Source organism: Rhincodon typus, chromosome 39 (assembly GCF_021869965.1).
Source record: "Rhincodon typus isolate 14 chromosome 39, sRhiTyp1.1, whole genome shotgun sequence".
In the NCBI taxonomy this organism is placed as follows: domain Eukaryota; kingdom Metazoa; phylum Chordata; class Chondrichthyes; order Orectolobiformes; family Rhincodontidae; genus Rhincodon; species Rhincodon typus.
This window is the reverse complement of record NC_063370.1, coordinates 3,637,875-3,655,723: the sequence shown is the minus strand read 5'-3', so window position 1 is coordinate 3,655,723 and position 17,849 is coordinate 3,637,875. Positions and strand designations below refer to the sequence as shown.

General features: G+C 43.0%; 1 protein-coding gene across 1 annotated transcript in view; it reads right to left on the bottom strand.

Annotated features, from left to right (window-relative positions):
- Positions 1–14,240, bottom strand: part of LOC109917556 — a 75,181-nt gene extending 60,941 nt beyond the window's left edge. Inside the window, exons 1-2 of the mRNA XM_020517398.2 lie at positions 14,127–14,240; positions 9,527–9,685 (exon numbers count right to left, since the gene is read on the bottom strand). Coding sequence (XP_020372987.2) covers positions 9,527–9,663 — 137 coding nt within the window. The 5' untranslated portion in view covers positions 9,664–9,685; positions 14,127–14,240. The remainder of the gene's footprint in view (positions 1–9,526; positions 9,686–14,126) is intronic.
- Between the last annotated feature and the right edge of the window lie 3,609 nt (positions 14,241–17,849).

The following is a 17,849-nucleotide window of genomic DNA, read 5'->3' as shown; positions in this document are numbered from 1 at the left end:
TGTCCTGGATGGTGTCAAGCTTCTTGAGCGTTGTTAGAGCTGCCCCCATCCAGGCAAGTGGGGAGTATTCCCTCACATTCCGGACTTTTGCCTTGTAATTTGAAACATTTGAACTAAAGATTTAAAAAGCTTTTTAAATTGAACAGTTATCAGAAAATAAAAACCATTAAAACTATGATTGTTTTGAAGGTGGTACTTTCAAACAGTTGTAATCAAAGCAATGACAGCATGTTTATATATTGCAGGAGCATAGAATATTTCACAAATTCCCTAAAGGAAGATTGCAATATTATGACAAAGAAAGATGAGTTGCTGAAGAAGATTGTTTGGAATTTTGGCAGGTTTTGTACTTCAGTCGAAGGACTGTGACATCTGCTGCCAAACCAGACTTCCGTTCCACCAACATTAGCTCACTCTATTCTCCAGTGACCAATGCTCTAGGCTTATCTTGGAATCTCCAACAATAGAGGATTAATCTCCAGGGTACTGCTGAAAACAGTCCATGAGAAAAAAATAACTTTGGAGAACTTCCAAAAATTTTTTTTCTTCTAACTCTTCAATTTATAAGTCGTAAAATATAAATATGAGAGGGGTGAGGATTTAAGCAGAGGTAATGGTCGGACCTACTATGTGGAAGTTTCAAGGGTGAGCCCTACCATCCTGGAATCTATGGCCAGATTTTACTCTGTCGGGCTGTTATTTGCCTGAAGTTATGGCATCAACCCTATGAGTGAGGATATCCTGCCTTCAAATGCTACCAGACAGTCCATTTGAGCCTCAGTTGGCTCAAGAGAGGGGAGACCACCCCTCAAAACCCCCAACTGGTCGCATTCCAGCAGAGGTAATAACCATGGCACCCCACAACCCCACTCAATTTTACATCCCTTCTCACCACCTGCTCCCATGCAGGGGGTGTAAAATGCTAGCTGGGGCTTTAATGACAGTCAAGTTTAATCCAATTGGGTAACAAAAATTTTGTTTCTTTCCAACTGACATAGGAAGGCAGTGCATCTGAAACATGAACCAATAGGAGTGAGGTCCTTTGTGACATTATATGATGTGAGAAAACTTCCAAGAATTTGGGCTGAATGGCCTTTTTCAAACAGAGTTGACAACAATACTGCACCCTAAAATGTATAATTTAGCATCCAGTTAAAATGGCTATAAGGAAGAAATCTGTTTTAAGTGATAGTTTCAGCTCTAAAGGTGAAGTTTCATTTCATACGGGTTGCCACAGCATTTAAGCAAATCTAGGAAATTAGTAGTACAAACTTTCTGTACTTATTATGGATTTTAAGGGGTGGACTCTATATTTTCACTCAAAAAAGCAATACCATTTATGACCCATTGAGCAATATGGCTAGTGATTAACAAGTGTTTAAACATGGAACTGGAGCAGAGGCTACAACCTGCTGAATCATGTCACTCATGGTTAGTTTCCATACATTTCTAAATTTCTTCACATTCTCAAGATACCTCAAACCCTTTCTTTTGTTGCCATGTTCTTTGAGATATATGTTAAGGCCAAGGGATATATCTTGGCCAGGGCAATGGGAGAAGTACCCTGCACTTCTTTGTAAAGTTCTTCGAGACCTTTAACACCACCTGTGATGGCAGACTCATCCACAAGGTGATACATTTCATATTACTAAGCTCCCTGGGTATTGCACTGAAGTTTCAGCTTACATTATGTCTTTAAGTCCCACCTGTTCCAAAGTTGTGTCCTAACATCGCTGAACAGATTGATTAAAAATATCAACATTGTGTGTTCAGCCTGCATTCAGAACTTGAACCTGTGACCTTCTGACTCAAAAATGAAAGAGTGGCCATGAGTCAAGATTATTTGTATGGCAGGGAAGATACTTTCTCATAATATTTGTGATAAAATTTGTAGGTGCCTTCAGAGCTCAACTGGTAGAACTTAAGACAACCTCTCTTGATTTCACATGGTCTTCCGAAGATCAACCTTTGATAATTGGAATTTAAGTTAAAAATGTAATGAGGTCATATTGAAATTAACTGATAGAGTAGCTGGAGAGAAACAATTTCCATTGCTCAGGTTGCAGAGTGGGGGCAGCAGGAGTCCAGAATGAGGGATGAGATTCAATACAGGTAAGAAGTTGATGTGAAGAACTAGAACACACACAATTTTAAATCTGGAACTTGCTTCATCCCCAAACACCACTACCCCTTTACAAAAGCTGTTGAGGCTGAAGATCAATTTAAAACTTCAAAAAGAACCAATAGATTTTTGAGAGATAAAATTATTAAGGGATATGGAACTGAGACAAGTAAACGGGATTCAGTTACAGATTAGCCATTGGCTAAATGGTCTGTTACAGTTCCTGTGCCATTATAAAGAGATGTTGCAGTAAGGACAAATGCTGTTCTACAGCAATAGAGAAGATTAGAGAGAGATTTAATGTATGTGTTCAAAATTATGAGAGGATTTAATAGAACCGAAAATACATAGGCAGAAACTGTTCCAACTGGACTGCTGACAATAGATCATAGACATTGAGATATTTGGCAAAAATACCAGAGGAAAGATAAGGAAGATAAAATTTAGGCAACAATTTGTTGAAAATTAGAATGCAGTACCTGAAAAGGTGGGATGCAAATTCAACAGTCACTTTCAAAAGTGATTTGGATAAATACTTGAAAAATAAAAAATTGCAGGGCTTTGGTAAATGAGCAGTAGGGTGGGACTAATTGGATCAGCATTTCAAACAATTGGTGCAATCTGATGGGTCAAATGGTTTCCTTCATTGTTGGAGTCTAAACCGTTCATTTGGCCACATTTTGCATGGCCCAGCTGGTGGCTGATCATCAGTGTTTGGAAATCAATGGTAGCGTTCATTACCATTACCAGAGGATAGCACATAGAAACATAGAAAACAGGTTCAGGAGTAGGCCATTCGGCCCTTCAAGCCTGCACCACCATTCATGCAATTTCAATATCCCACTCCCGCTTTCTCTACATACCCCTTGATCCCTTTAGACACGTCCAGCACCCTTTTCAATATATCTAACAGACTGACCCCAACAGAATTCCACAGGTTCACAACTCTCTGAGCGAAGAAATTCTTCCCCATCTCAGTCCTGAATGGCTTACCCCTTATTCTTAGACGGTGACTCCTAGTTCTGGACTTCCTCAATATTGGGAACATTCTTCCTGCATCTAGCCTGTCCAATCTCATCAGGGTTTTATATGTCTCTATGAGATTCCCCCCCGATTCGTCTAAATTTCAGCAAGTACCAGCCGAGTCGATCCAGTCTTTCCTCGTATGTCAGTCCTGCCATCCCGGGAATCAGTCTGATGATTCTTAGCTGGACTCCCTCAATAGCAGGAATGTCCTTCCTCAGACTAGGAGACCAAAACTGCACACAATACTCAAGGTGTGGCCTCATCAAGGCCCTGTATAACTGCAGAAAGGCATCCTTACTCCGATACTCAAATCCTCTCGCTATGAAGGCCAGCATGCCATTAGCTTCTTCACTGCCTGCTGTACCCACATGCCAACCTTCAGTAACTGTTTCACCATGACACCCAGGTCTCATTGCAACTCACCTTTTCCTAAACTGCCACCATTTAGATGATAATCTGCCTTCCTGTTTTTGCCACCAAAGTGGATAACCTCACATTTATCCACATTATGTTGTATTTGCCAAGTATTTGCCCACTCAGCCAGTCTGTCCAAGTCACCCTGTGGCCTCTTAGCACACAGCACACTGTGCAACTCAGCATAGTGTCGTCTGCAAATTTGGCATTATTGCATTCAATTTCTTCGTCCAAATTGTTCCTGTATATTATAAACAGCTGGGGTCCCAGCACTGAAGCCTGCAGTACCCCACTCATCACTACCTGCCACTATTAAAAGGACCCGTTTATTCCAATTCTCTGCTTCCTGCCTGCCAACCAGTTCTCTATCCATGTCAATGCATTACCTCTGATATCATGAGCTTTAATCTTGCTTACTAATCCCTTGTGTGAGACCTTGTCAAAAGCCTTTGAAAGTCCAGATACACACATCCTTGTCACCCTTGTCCATTCTACTAGTCATATTGTCAAAAAATTCCAGAAGATTTGTCGAGCATGATTTCCCTTTAGTGAATCCATGCTGACTTGGACCAATCCTGTCACCACTTTCCAAATGCTCAGTTATTACATCCTTAATGATTGACTCCAGCATTTTCCCCACCGCCGAAGTCAGGCTAACCAACCTATAATTTCCCCTTTTCTTTCTCCCTCCTTCTTTAAGAAGTGGGGTTATATTAGCTACAGTCCAGGCCGTTGGAATTCTTCCACAGACTATAGTCCCCATGGTGTGAGATGAAAACTAAACAAGATAATTAGGTTTAAATTCATTAGTCTCAGTTATTTAAGCTGGCAGTTCAACTGCTGCAATTAACCTCAGCATCTCAGGGATTGGGAAGAGCTCCTGATTCACACTCTGTTTCTCCTGAGGGACATCAAGTGAGATCCAGCACTGTTCCTGCCTCAAAAAGGTCAAGAAGCAGGTCACACTCCCGAGATTGCCTGATACACATGGAAAAAAATGTTTTCAAGTGAATCAAATGGCTGCCAGCTATTGTGAAATCACACTGAAATATGCATTGCATGCAGAAATATCCTGCATGAAAAGGAAATGGGAAAACATAGGGAGAATGCTTTGGAAAAGGTTTATCTCAAAGAGGAGATATATGTTACTAAATTTCTGTTCCTTCCCCTCTCTATTTGTCCCTCAGATAGTGAAAAGGGAGGTAGAAACAATGAGGGAGATAAAGGCGTTATTTTAGCGGTGGGCAGATCATTAACCCACTGAGCTACTGATAAATCGATTGCAGCGCTTTCCTGTTTGTCATTTTCTCCTCCTTTCCAGATGGCACTGATTCTTGTTGAAATATATTTCCATAGGACTGCTGTTAGCTTCTGGTATCTCATCCAAGTGGCCATTCTTGTTAACTGAGCCCAGTCAGTCAGTGTTGGCAGGGTATTCAATCATGAAAGAGATCAGAGACAATGTCTCCTCAGTACAGACTCACTTTCAATCTAGGGAGCGGGGTGTTACTGGATAGCAAATAGTTCATTCTTTTTCTTCTTCCACCTACAGGGACACTGAGCACAAATATAGCTAAGCTTAATCAAAAGATCAAAGGTGAATACCAGTGAATACAGACAGCCAAAGTTCCGCACAGCCAAAATGTGTTGAACTTTATAAAGGACAATGGATTGGCTCAGAAGGCACTAAAATAATCATGTCTTTTCAGAGTCAACACAGTGTGGAGCTGGAGGAACACAGCAGGTCTGGCAGCACCAAAGGAGCAGGCAAGTTGACATTTCGGGTCGGGACCCTTCTTCAAAATTGGGGAAGGGAAAGTGAGCTGGGAAATGAAAAGAGGGAGGGGGGTGGGGCTGGGGGAAGGTAGGTGGGATGGTAATAGGTGGATGCAGATAGAGGTTGGTGGGGATTGGTCAGTGGGAAGTGTGGGGCAGATAGGTGGGAGAAAAGATTGACAGGTAGTGTCAGATCAAGGAGGTGAGAGGGAGGAGGGATGCGGCTGGGGGAGGTGGGATGGTAGTAGATGAATGCTGGTGGGCTGTAGTAGGGATCGGTCAGTGGAAAGGGTGGGTGGATAGGTGGGGAAGAAGATGGACAGGTTGTGTCAGGTCAAGGAGGTGGGGATGAGAGGGAGGTTTAGATGTGAGATAAGGACGGGGGGAGTGGGGAGATTTTAAAACTGGTGAATTCTATGTTCAGGCCATTGGGCTGCAGGCTCCCGAGGCGGAATATGAGGTGTTGCTCCTCCAGTTTGTGGGTGGTGTCATTGTGACACTCGAGGAGGCCCAGGATGGACATGTCACCCAGGGAATGGGAGGGGGAGTCACTTCTGCCGCAGATGTCACTTTCGCTTCCACTTACGTGAACATCCCCAAACATACACCCGCTCCTGAGATAGTCTCCATCCCCACGTGCAGCACCAGGTCTACACCCAACCCCAGCCACAGGCTCTGCGGGACGAACATTCAGTCCTCGGCAAAGCACTCGTCTTCATTCCCCTCTGCCCACGCATCAATGAATTCCATTCATGTCTGGACGTGTCGGTGTCTGCTGCCTCCGCCTCCGCACCTAACTCTTTGACCGGGAATCTAACCTGCCCTCTACAGACCCCTTCTCCAGCCTCCAACAAACCCCATCCTACTGGACACCACCCCACAGCATCCTACCCTCCCTCAACCTCTTCATCTCCAACTGCCGACATTGATCGCCTTAATCTCTGCACCCCCTCGCTCACTCCCCCACGGAATGCACAACCCTCCATTCCCTCCACTCCAACCCTAACCTCACCATCAAACCCACGAATAAGAGGGGGCACAGTAGTGGTATAGTGCACTGACCTCTACATCGCAGAGGCCAGTGCCAACTCTCTGACACCTCCTTCTACCGCCGCCTCAATTATGACCCCACCTCGATCACCAAACCATCATCTCTCAGACCATTCATTACCTCATCACCTCAGGTGACTTCCTACCCACAGCCTCCAATCTCATCGTTCCCCAACCCCACATACGTTTCTACCTCCTTCCCAAAATCCATAAACCTGACTGCCCCGGCCGACCCATTGTATCTGTATGCTCCTGCCCCACTGAACTCATCTCCACTTACCTTGACTCTGTCTTTTTCTCCCTAGTCCAGAAACTCCCCATCTACGTCCAGGATACCATGCCCTCCATCTCCTTCAAGACTTTCAATTCCTTGGCCCCCAACACCTCATCCTCACTATGGGCATCCAATCCCTGTACACTTGTATCCCCCATGCAGATCGCCTAAAAACCCTCCGCTTCTTCCTCTCCCGTAGGCTCTACCAGTCCACCTCCACTGACACCCTCATCTGCTTAACAGAACTTGTCCTTACCCTGAACAACTTCTCCTTTAACTCCTCCCACTTCCTACAAACTAAGGGGGTGGCTATGGGCACCCATTTGGGTCTGAGCTATGCCTACCTCTTCGTAGGATACGTGGAACAGTCCCTTTTCCGCTGTTACACCGGCACCATCCTCTTTCTCCGCTACATCGATGACTGTATCGGCGCTGCCTCGTGCTCCCACGAGGAGCTTGAACACCTCATCAACTTTACTAACACCTTTCACCCCAACTTCAAATTCACCTGGACCATCTCCGATACCTCCCTCCCCTTCCTGGACCTCTCTGTCTCCATCTCTGGTGACCGCCTCAACACTGACACCGATTTCAAACCCACCGACTCCCACAGCTATCTTGACTACACCTCCTCTCACCCACCTTCCTGCAAGAATGTGATCCTGTACTCCCAATTCCTCTGTGTCCAATGCATCTGCTCCCAAGATGGAGTGTTCCATTCCCACACATCCCAGATGTTGCCCTATTTCAAGGACCGCAACATCCCCCCTCCGGTGATCAAAAATGCCTTCAACCGCATCTCTTGCATTTCCCGCACTTCTGCCCTCAAATCCCCTCCCCCAACAAAAATAAGGTCAGACTCCCCCCTGGTTCTCAAATATCACCTCACCAACCTCCGCATCCAGCGTATCATTCTCTGCCACTTACAATCTGTCCCCACAACCAAAGAGATATTTCCCTCCCCACCCCTATCTGCCTTTCTTGGGGACCGCTCACTCTGCAACTCCCTCATCCTCTCCACGCTCTCCACTAGCCCCACCACCCCTGGCATCTTTCCCTGCAACTACAGGAAGTGCTACACCTGCCCCTACACCTCCCCCCTCACCTCCATCCAAGACCCAAAGCAAGCTTTCCACATCCAACAGGGGTTCATCTGGACATCCTCCAACCTGGTCTACTGTATCCATTGCTCCCAATGTGGCTTCTTCTACATAAGTGAGACCAAGCGCAGACTCCAGGACTGTTTTGTGGGAGCATCTGCATTCTGTATGCAATAATCGACAACACCTTCCAGTCGCTAACCATTTTAATTCCCCCTCCCACTCCCTTGATGACATGTCCATCCTGGGCATCCTCCAAGTGCCACAATGACACCACATGCAAACTGGAGGAGCAACATCTCATATTCCATCTCGGGAGCCTACATCACGATGGCCTGGACGTAGAATTCACCAGTTTTAAAATCTCCCCAAACCCGGCCTCATCCCACATCCAAACCTCCCTCTCATCCCCGCCTCCTTGACCTGACACAACCTGTCCATCTTCTTCCCTACCTATTCGCCCCACACTTCCCACTGACCAATCCCTACTACTCCCCTCACCTGCATCCACCTATCACCATCCCAACACCCCTCCAGCCCCAGCCCTCCTCCCTCTATTTCCCAGCTCCCTTACCCCTCCCCAGTTCTGAAGAAGGGTCCCCAACCAGAAACGTTGACTTTCCTACTCCTCTGGTGCTGCCTGGCCTGCTGTGTTCCTTCACCTCCACACTGTGTTATCTCTGACTCCAACATCTGCAGTTCTTGCTACCTTCTAATGTCTTTTCAGCATTTGACTAGACAAAACTATGGCCCATCTATGGCTCGGGGCTGGATTTTGAGAGACTGAAAGGGATGGCACCCACTGTTCAGAATAGGGAATCCCCACAAGTTTCAAGGAGAAAACCTGATAGAAACCAGTTTCCCTCAGGCACTTAAGTGGCCACCAATGGGCCTTCCCACAACTGAGGTCTCCAGTCGGTATGAGTTCCACCCGATGAGAACAGCCGGCCAATTAGAAGCTGGTAGGTACTCTTTTCTGCCAGCCCTATTAGAAATCTGAGACAAGGAAAGGTGTGGGGTTTTCAACAGGCCCTGCATTTCCTGATGGCTTCTCTCCATAGGAGGCTCCTGCCAAACCTCGAGCACAGGAAAGACAAATGGTTCTGTTAAATCCCCAAGGCACCAGTAAAATGCATTGGCTTCAGGGAAAAAGGGTGTCAGTTGGCTCACTAATTAACTTAATTGACATCCTGTCATTTGCCAGGAATCTCCCTCCTTTCCCCCCCCCCCCCCCCCCCCCAACCCCCCCCCCCCCCCCCCCCCCCCCGCACCCGACTTCATTGGGGGAAGATTCTGCACGAAATCCAACCCCCCCGGGTATCAAAGAGTCAACAGAGAGGTAGAAAACCATGAGCCATCCAGATCAACTGAGAACATCCTCCTTAATTCTATCTGTCCTGCTTACTCCACTCCTCTAAGGAGTGCAAGACACCCCATCTCCCTCCCTTTTATCTGCACATAAACTGACATTTTTCCAGCCACTATCAGTTCTGACGAAGGATCACCAGACCCGAAACATTAACTCTGTTTTTTCCTTCACAGATGCTGCCAGACCTGCTGAGCCTGTCCAACAACTTCGTTTTTGTTTCCACTCCTCTAAGGTCATCTCAAAGGCCACACTTTCTCAACCTTGTCCCTCATCTGATGCACAGTGACCCTCAGGTTAAAATCATCACCAGTTGTGTCTCACGAATGAGAGAGAAAATGCGTCCTCTGGACCTATAGTAACGTTCATTTTGGCTTCAAAGCTGATGCAATACCCACCCTTTTGACTGTAGTTCATGTTCTCTTATGTTCGATTTCCATGAAGTGATTCTAGGCACTTGGTACATGCAGGGAGCTACATAGATACACGTGGTAATTGTAACACAAGCACTCACAGAAATATGTGGTTCTTGCATTTCTTGTCACAGCTCCACAGACCTGCAAAGAGAAATGCCAACTGAGATAAGACAAATATGAACCCTAGGCAAACAGAATAGCTGAATTTGACAAGTGCAATATTTTGGGGTTGGTTTTTCAGTTAAAGGAGGCTACAAATATTGGGCTGAGGTGCTAGGCCATGGAGAAATTTGCAAACAAGAATGAAAATTTTAAAATTCAGGATTTGTCAGACTGAACCAATGTGAGCACTGACTGATGAGGGAGTGGCACTTCTTGCAGTTTAGGACCCAGGTGGCAGAATATTGGATGAATTCAAATTTGTGGAGAGTACGAGATGGGAGGTCAGTCAACAGTGTATTGGAATAGTCAAATCTAGAGGTAACAAGGGCATCAATAAGAGTTTCAAAAGCAGATGAGCTGATGCAAGGGCAGAGTCAGGTAATATAATGGAAGTGGAAGTGAGTAGTCTTGATGATGGTGCAAATATACGGTTAGAAACTCATGTCAAGGTCAAATATAACTTTTCTTTGGCCGTCCATCAGGATCAAGGATGACCTGTTTCCACACTGGTTTGATTGGCTCTGAGATGACTGTTAAGTCCAATTTGCAAACTGTAGACTCTGCCATATGCAAGGCAAGTAGTTTTTTTTATTTCAAAAATATCCTTTATCCATAAAAATATCTTTAACATTGGAGTTTGACTCTATCCAACAAACAAAGCAAGTAGTGTTTTAAGTATTGGGTAGTGTAAATGGGTCGTTTGGAGTTTTGTGATCTCCTCAGGGGCCTCAGCTTCACCTCAGCACATTCCCATCAAAGTCTCTTAATGTGTTCAGGGTCTCCTCCATTTTGACTGTGTGCAAAACTGCACATTTTCTGGTTCAGCTTCAGACAGTGGCTAGCAGATTTTAATTACTAGCAAAATAAATCACCTCCAGGCACCAGAAACCCCTTGACAGGATTACCAGATTGGATAATTAGTTTAGAACTAGCATTATCCTGTTGTGTGTATTCTGAATCACAGATTATGTGAGAGCAGTAAAAACAACTATTTGGAATTTGACATGAAAGAACTCGTAAGAATTGCTTAAGATACAAAGCCAAATCCTTTTAATAACGTTATCCGTCAATGCTTCACATAGTTAACAGTGATTCAGACTCTTGTTCCTGCTGATCTGTCCTATACCATTACCTTCACATCCCATTGTTTGTGGTGTTCAAATTGCGTTAGGTTATTGTTTTAACTGAGATAGTGAACTCAATTAGAACAACTTGAAAAATTTCACAGGTGAGTTTTTAAACTCATTGTCTGCTCTGCTCCAAGCTACAGGAATACACTCTTTTCACTTTGTATATTCTACAATTAATAGAAGGTCACAATTTAGATTGTCTAAAAATTAAATTTTAGCTCTGTATTCCAACTTGGCTGTGTTTGTTTTGATTAAGTCAAATTATTGCTTTCATACAAAATGATTTCAGATTTTCAAGAACAGGTTAGTTGTCTCAAAAAGAACCTTTGGCCACATCTCAAATGAATTTCAAAATCCTTGCAGAAACTACTCATTTTACTTCCTAGAGATGCTTCCTCTGTTTGGGGATTCTATATTCATCCAAGCAAGAGACACGGTTTGCCAATCTAAGTTGAATTTCTGGAACATTTTCTGCTTCATGCTGTTGATCCCAGCATGCTTGAGGACCTCATCTTTTCTGATGTTATTCTCCCATCAAATCCTTAATGTGGACTTCAAATGTCTTTCACGGAAGCCATCTGGAGTGAATTATTCGCTTCTGTACTTCCAGTGTGAACTATACGTGCATAGTAAGAATCTAACTAATTTCCAGTTATTAATTTTAATAAAATAGAATAGCAATTTATTGTAATGTGTACTTTTACAAAACAAGTAGTGAAAAGTTTTATAAATCACCATACCAGGGCACCTAAATTAATTAATACAACTAATTAATAGCAGAAAAGGAACTGATTACATTAACACAGTCTCCTGAAGTGCATGTTGGGTGTATCATTGGAGTGCATTGATTGGTAATAGATTGCATAAGATTATGTTTCACCTGACCATAAACCTTACAGAACTCACAAGCTTCGGTATCCGTTTCCCTGTTTCCATCAACTCATCCTGTTTTGCCAACACTCTCCTTCTCTCCCTCTTCCATTGACGTTAATGATTCTAGTTAGAATAAAGTTTCACAAAGACCAGTTGGCACCTTGTACCTGTCTTAAATATAAAGGTGGGTGAATGGCGATTTCTCACAAGTGAGGCCCATAAATTATTCAGCTGTGGTGTGCTTCACAGTCTCCACCTGATCCTCCCCTATTCTCTACATATGGTTTTATTTTTCAAACCTGGTCATCTTCCTTCTCTATTTGGTTTGTTGCATACTGGCCACTCATCTCACTGGATTGAGCTGTCACAAGTGCTTCTTTCTCATTTTTATTAACTACCTCAGTCAGTTACATTCTCTTTCCCTCCCCTTCCTCAAATGCAATATCTCACCAGATGATAATTCCTACCAAAACGTTCAACATCATTGTTCTAGTGACTAAAATTCATGTTTCCATTACAACAGAGTCACTATGATTTCCGTAGAATCATTCCAAGGTGTACGTAAACACACTTCCACCAAGGATCAAGAAATAACGGTGGAATTTATGACCAACATTCACTGTTGAGACCAGGGAACAGGTCAGGTGTAGTTTACCATTGCTCTGATGGAGCTACCTAACTGTGCATCAAGCCACTCCTTAGCCCTACATTGAAGTCAGGGCCTTCATCAAACTCCTTAAACCTCTCTAGTGTGTAGGAGCGAAACTAGTAGTGTACAGAGATGTTAAAATGTATTCTAAGAGAAGGATATTTCACTGAAATTCCTTAACTCTCTGGGTTTGTGCATGTATTGTGTTTTTGCCATGAAAAATAATCTGCTGGAAATACTCAAGCAAATCAGGCAGCATTGGCTAAGTGATAATCAAAGTTGATGCATCACGTTGATAATCTTTCATCACAATTGAACATCCATTTTGTTTTTATTCATGTTTTTCATCTCTCTGACATTTTAAAATTTAGTATGTTAAATTGAAGTACAGGTGGTGTTTCATTCTCATTCTCTTTTCCTCTTTGTTTTTAAAGATTAGCAATACAATGTGTCCAAAACAGGTACAATCATATAATGATCAAGTTACTGAATCAGTAATCCAATAAATTCCATCAGGGCAATTTCAGTATTTGTTTTTACAGAATCCCTATGGTGTGGAAACAGGTCATTCGGCCCAACATGTCAACACAGACTCTCCAAAGAGCATCCCTATACTATCCTTGTAACCATGCATTTCCCACAGCTAATCCACATAACCTACACATCCCTGGACACTATGGGTAATTTAGCATGGCTAATCCACCTAACCTGCACATCTTTGGACTGTGGGAGGAAACCCACGCAGACATAGGGAGAATATGCAAACTCTGCACAGACAGTCGCCCAAGGCTGGAATTGAGCCTGGGTCCCTGGTGTTGTGAGGCTGCAGTTCTAACCACTGAACCACCTTTGAAATAATTTGAATATTTCTGGAAGTATAGATCTGACATCAGTAGAAGCAACCTGTCTGATTATTGTAAAAGAACAATACAGAGACAATTTTATTTTTAAAAGGACAACTCAAAAGGGAGTGCAAGGGCAGAGAGAACTGTGTGTATAGGGACATAAATCATTAAAGGTGGCAGGATCTTGAGTGTGCTGGGTTGAGGGTGCTATTCACAAAGATTGGAAAAGCTTTATTAATCCAGGCATATAATACAAGAGCAATTAGGTTAACCTGAATTTATACGATAGTTTCTGCTGCAGTGCTGCACTTTAGGAAGGATCTCAAGGCATTGGAGACAGCACTGAAAGATCTAACAGAATAATTCCAGTGATGTAGAACTTCAGTTAAGGAGATAGATTGAAGAAATTCAAACTAATTTCCTTGGAAAAAGCTCAGAAGAGGTCTGAGAGACGCATTCAAACTCATGAGCAATCTGGCAGAGAAGACAAAGAAATTGCTTCTACTTGAAGGGATCAAGAACAAGAGGACACAGATTTAAAATGATTGCTAAAGAAAGCGAAAGCAAGATGAGAAAAAACATCTTCATTGAGCAAAATGTTTAGGGTCTAGAATGGACTGCCTGAATGTGTGGTGGAGGCAGGTTCAAAGTAAGGTTTTCAAAAAGAGTTGATAGAACATAGAACAGAACAGTACAGTACAGTACAAGCCCTTTGGCCCACAATGTTGTGCCAAACGTTTACCCTAAACCTAAGGTCTATCTAACCTCCACCCTTACCTTGATGTCCAGGGTTACAGGCAGTACAAGGGTTCCAAGTGGAGAGTGCCCATTTGGAGAGTCCACAGCAGATGCAAAGGGCCAAATAACTTCCTACACTGTAACAATTTTGTACTTCATTAGTTTTTTAAGGGATGGAAACTTACCATTCTTACTCAGTTTGAGCCTCAATATGACTCCACTCCACGCTGTTCTGAGGAACATTAACTCTGATTTTCTTTTTCCTCACAGCTGCTGCCAGACCTGCTAAGCTTTTCCAGCAACTTCTGTTTTTATTCCAGTAACTAACTTTGTTGACTCTTGACTACCTCTGAAGTCAAAGAGATCTACAGCTTAAGAAAAGGCCGTTCAGCATATCGTGTCCCAGCCAGTCAAAAACCACCACCTAAACTATTCTAATCACATTTTCCAGCACTTGGCCGTTAGCATGACAAATGATTTAACAAGCAATTCCGTTTTATTGGCGTTTCTAGTAAAAAGGCCTTTCTCAGGACTTTAGGGAATTAGTAATAATTGCAGCCCCAAGAATAAATATAAAAACAGAGAGGTGTTTATCAGACTAACGTTTGAAGGTGTCAGCCTGGATCAATGCTTCATCCCACCAGAAAATCATGGGTTCAAATCCTGGGGACTTAAACATATGATCCGGATTAACACTTCAGTGCGGACCTGATCGAGAGCCGCATTGTCTGATGTGTTATCGTTAAACTGAGGCTCCATCAACCTTTAAAGATGCCAGGGCGCTATTAAATGAAGGGGAATGCTTTTCAATTTCTGCATTGCCGATATATATCCCTCAACACCTCTATAACAGGTGAAGAGGTCATTATCAAATTAGTGTTGGGGGCGTGTTTGCTATTTGCAAACTGCCTGCTTTTCTAATTCTAGTGTATTGACGGTAAGGAATATCTTGATTTTGTAAAATCGAGTTCGCCTCCCTCCCCTTTAAAAATTTAAAACACATTTCAATAGACAACACACTACAGTTTGTTTCCATTGTTGAATTTTATCCATTTATTGTTTGCCTATGCCAGTGTCTCAGAGTCAGACAGTCTTAGCATTTTAGTTGTAAACACTTTGAGCGGACGCACAGATCTCATACGAGGCAAAAATACAATTACTAAAGCTGCTGTTGCAATGCTGTGTTTCTAAGCTGGGCCTAGTACAACCCGCTCAAGTTTTTTTTTGCAAACTGCCGAGCATCTTCCAGGTGTAAATGCTCACGGCAGCTTCCCGCTGCTAATAGCTCAATCTCACACCTTTTTCATTCGTGTTTCCTCTTCCCATCTGGACTCCCCAGTGAATCCCTTTTGTAAACGGTTAAAAATCTCACATCCTGTTGTCTTGTGTCAGACGGATTTTAACATCGTTAGATGTCATTATTATACAGAGAAGGCTAGCGATTAGCGCGGTGAGACATCCCATAATAATAACGCCCCGCCCTTGTGTGTAGACCAAACATAACTTTACAATTAGATGCTGTGAACTTTCTCTAAACCTACAGTAATACTATCTCAATTCACTACATTGAGTTAAAATCACGGTCGCAAAGAATATGTATCCTTTTGGGCCCTAATGGTCTACTTAACCTCTTTTATAATTTCACTGGCAGATTGATTGGATAATTAATGTCACTGAACTAATAACTCAGCAGCCTATTCTAACGTTTTAGGGCCATTGGTTGGAACCTGCTACAGCAGCTAGTGGAATTTAGTTAATAATTCTGGGACAAAAAAATGCCAGTGATGGTAAGAGGTATTGCTGTTTGTTGTAAAAACCCACCTGGTTCCCAAAAATCCTTTTATAGAAAGAAATCTTCTTGCATTGAAGTCGATTCTGAAATGACCTCACAAGCTGTTCAGTCCAAAGGCAATTAGGAATGGACGACAAAGGCTGGCCTTGTTAGGCACATCCACATTCCTTGAGTTTCAAATTCACCTCCTCTTTTAAATAAATTAATAACAACATGTTTGTCAGTTAGTTATCACCACCTAGAGGCAGCACTGGGGTTCTGGTTAAAGAACCCCATCTACTACGAGTTGATATTGATCAACAGCTTAGAGGGTCAAATGGTCTACCTCTGCATCTGGCAAGTTTTTTTTTCATCTAGTAATATTCTTTTTAGGTCAAATTCAACTGTCTTATGTATTTCTAGTATTTCAGCTGAAAACCTATTGCCATATCAGGTGTGAAACTAGTGATTCAGCAATACAACTCAGGGTCTAAGTGATCTGGATGCAATGTTATAAATACCAGGAGCCACTGATTTCTTTATTACAAAAATAGACTTTATTCAGAAACAAAATATCTGAAGGTACAGACAAAAAGCTTCTCATTCTCTTCTGTGCAATCATTCCAAAGAGGAAAATGAAACACAAACAATACATTAGAATTTTATATTCACATACCTACCGTGCAGTTGTAAATAACAAGGGTATTTTAATTCGTGCAAGAAGGAAGTATTTTATTTTGAGGCAATGGGGGATCTGATAACTGAACGTGCTCCACTATATTTTTGCAGAAAGACCTCAGACCGCGGTCTTTCCACATTGTGCCTTGGCGGTAGCTGCCCTAAGTTTCAGTGCATCCCTCAACATGCAGTCCTGGACCTTGGAATTTGCCAGTCTGCAACACTCGGTCCGGGTCAACTCCTTGCACTGGAAGACCAACAAGTTTCAGGCAGACCAAAGAGCATCTTTCACCGGGTTGATGATCCTCCAGGCACAGTTGATGTTTGTCTTGGTGTGTGTCCCGGCGAACAGGCTGCAGAGCACAGAGTCCTGCATCATGGAGCTGCTAGGGATGAACCTTGACAGAAACCACTGCATCTCTCTCCAGAACTTCTTTGCAAAGGCACATTCCAGAAGGAGCTGTCTCTTCATCAGCGCAGCCACTTCAGGGCCAACATGCAGTGGTGGAGATAGTTTAGGTGTATGTGAAGGATCTGATGGGCAGTGCCTTTCTTGTCATCAGCCAAGCAATGTCTTGGTGGCTGTTAGAAAATGCTGGCAATGAGGCATTCCACCAAATGATTTTGACGGTCTACTCAGGGAACCACACAATAGGATCAACCCTCTCTTTAACTTACAAATTTGTCTTTTGTTCGGTACAACATACATTATCTTCATCTGGTTAAGAAATCCTTTAGTATAACGTGAAATTCTAACATAAAAACCATTTCTCATTAAATGGAAGAACAATATTCTTTTGGAAGAAGTGGTACAACAGAACCCTTTAGGAATATTTATGGAACCCAGGTTGGAAAAGACTGATCATTGAGTCACTGGGAAAGAAATCGCTGCACACTTAATTAACAACAAAGTAGCGGCAGGGATAGCTGTTTCCAAAAAAATGCGAAAACTGGCTACAAAGAAAATACAACATGTCCACCTGTCTTGTTTATATGTCCAGTACCAGAATGCACTGCTTTCAGAATCCTAGCAAAGTCCAAATGGATAGTTTTGTGTGTCTCTTGAACTAAGCTATTATTTGTACATTATCACAAATTATTTCACAAGATGACTCAATATCTTTGCCCACCCATACTTTAGCCCTCTGAGGCCATAAGCTTCAGTGTAGAATGTCCTCTCTAAATCTCTCCCTCCCTCTCCCGTAAGAAATGCTCCTTAAAGCTTAACTCTTTGAAAAACCTTTTAGTCAGCTAAAACTACCCTTGCCTCGTCGAATATTGCCAAGTTACATCTTGGAAATTATTATGGCGTTCATGGTTCTGTATAGAAAGAAAAAAAGCATACATTTAATGTAGGGATAGTAAGAACTGCCGATGCTGGAGTCAGAGATAACACTGTGTGGAGCTGGAGGAACACAGCAGGCCAGGCAGCATCAGAGGAGCAGGAAGCTGACGTTTC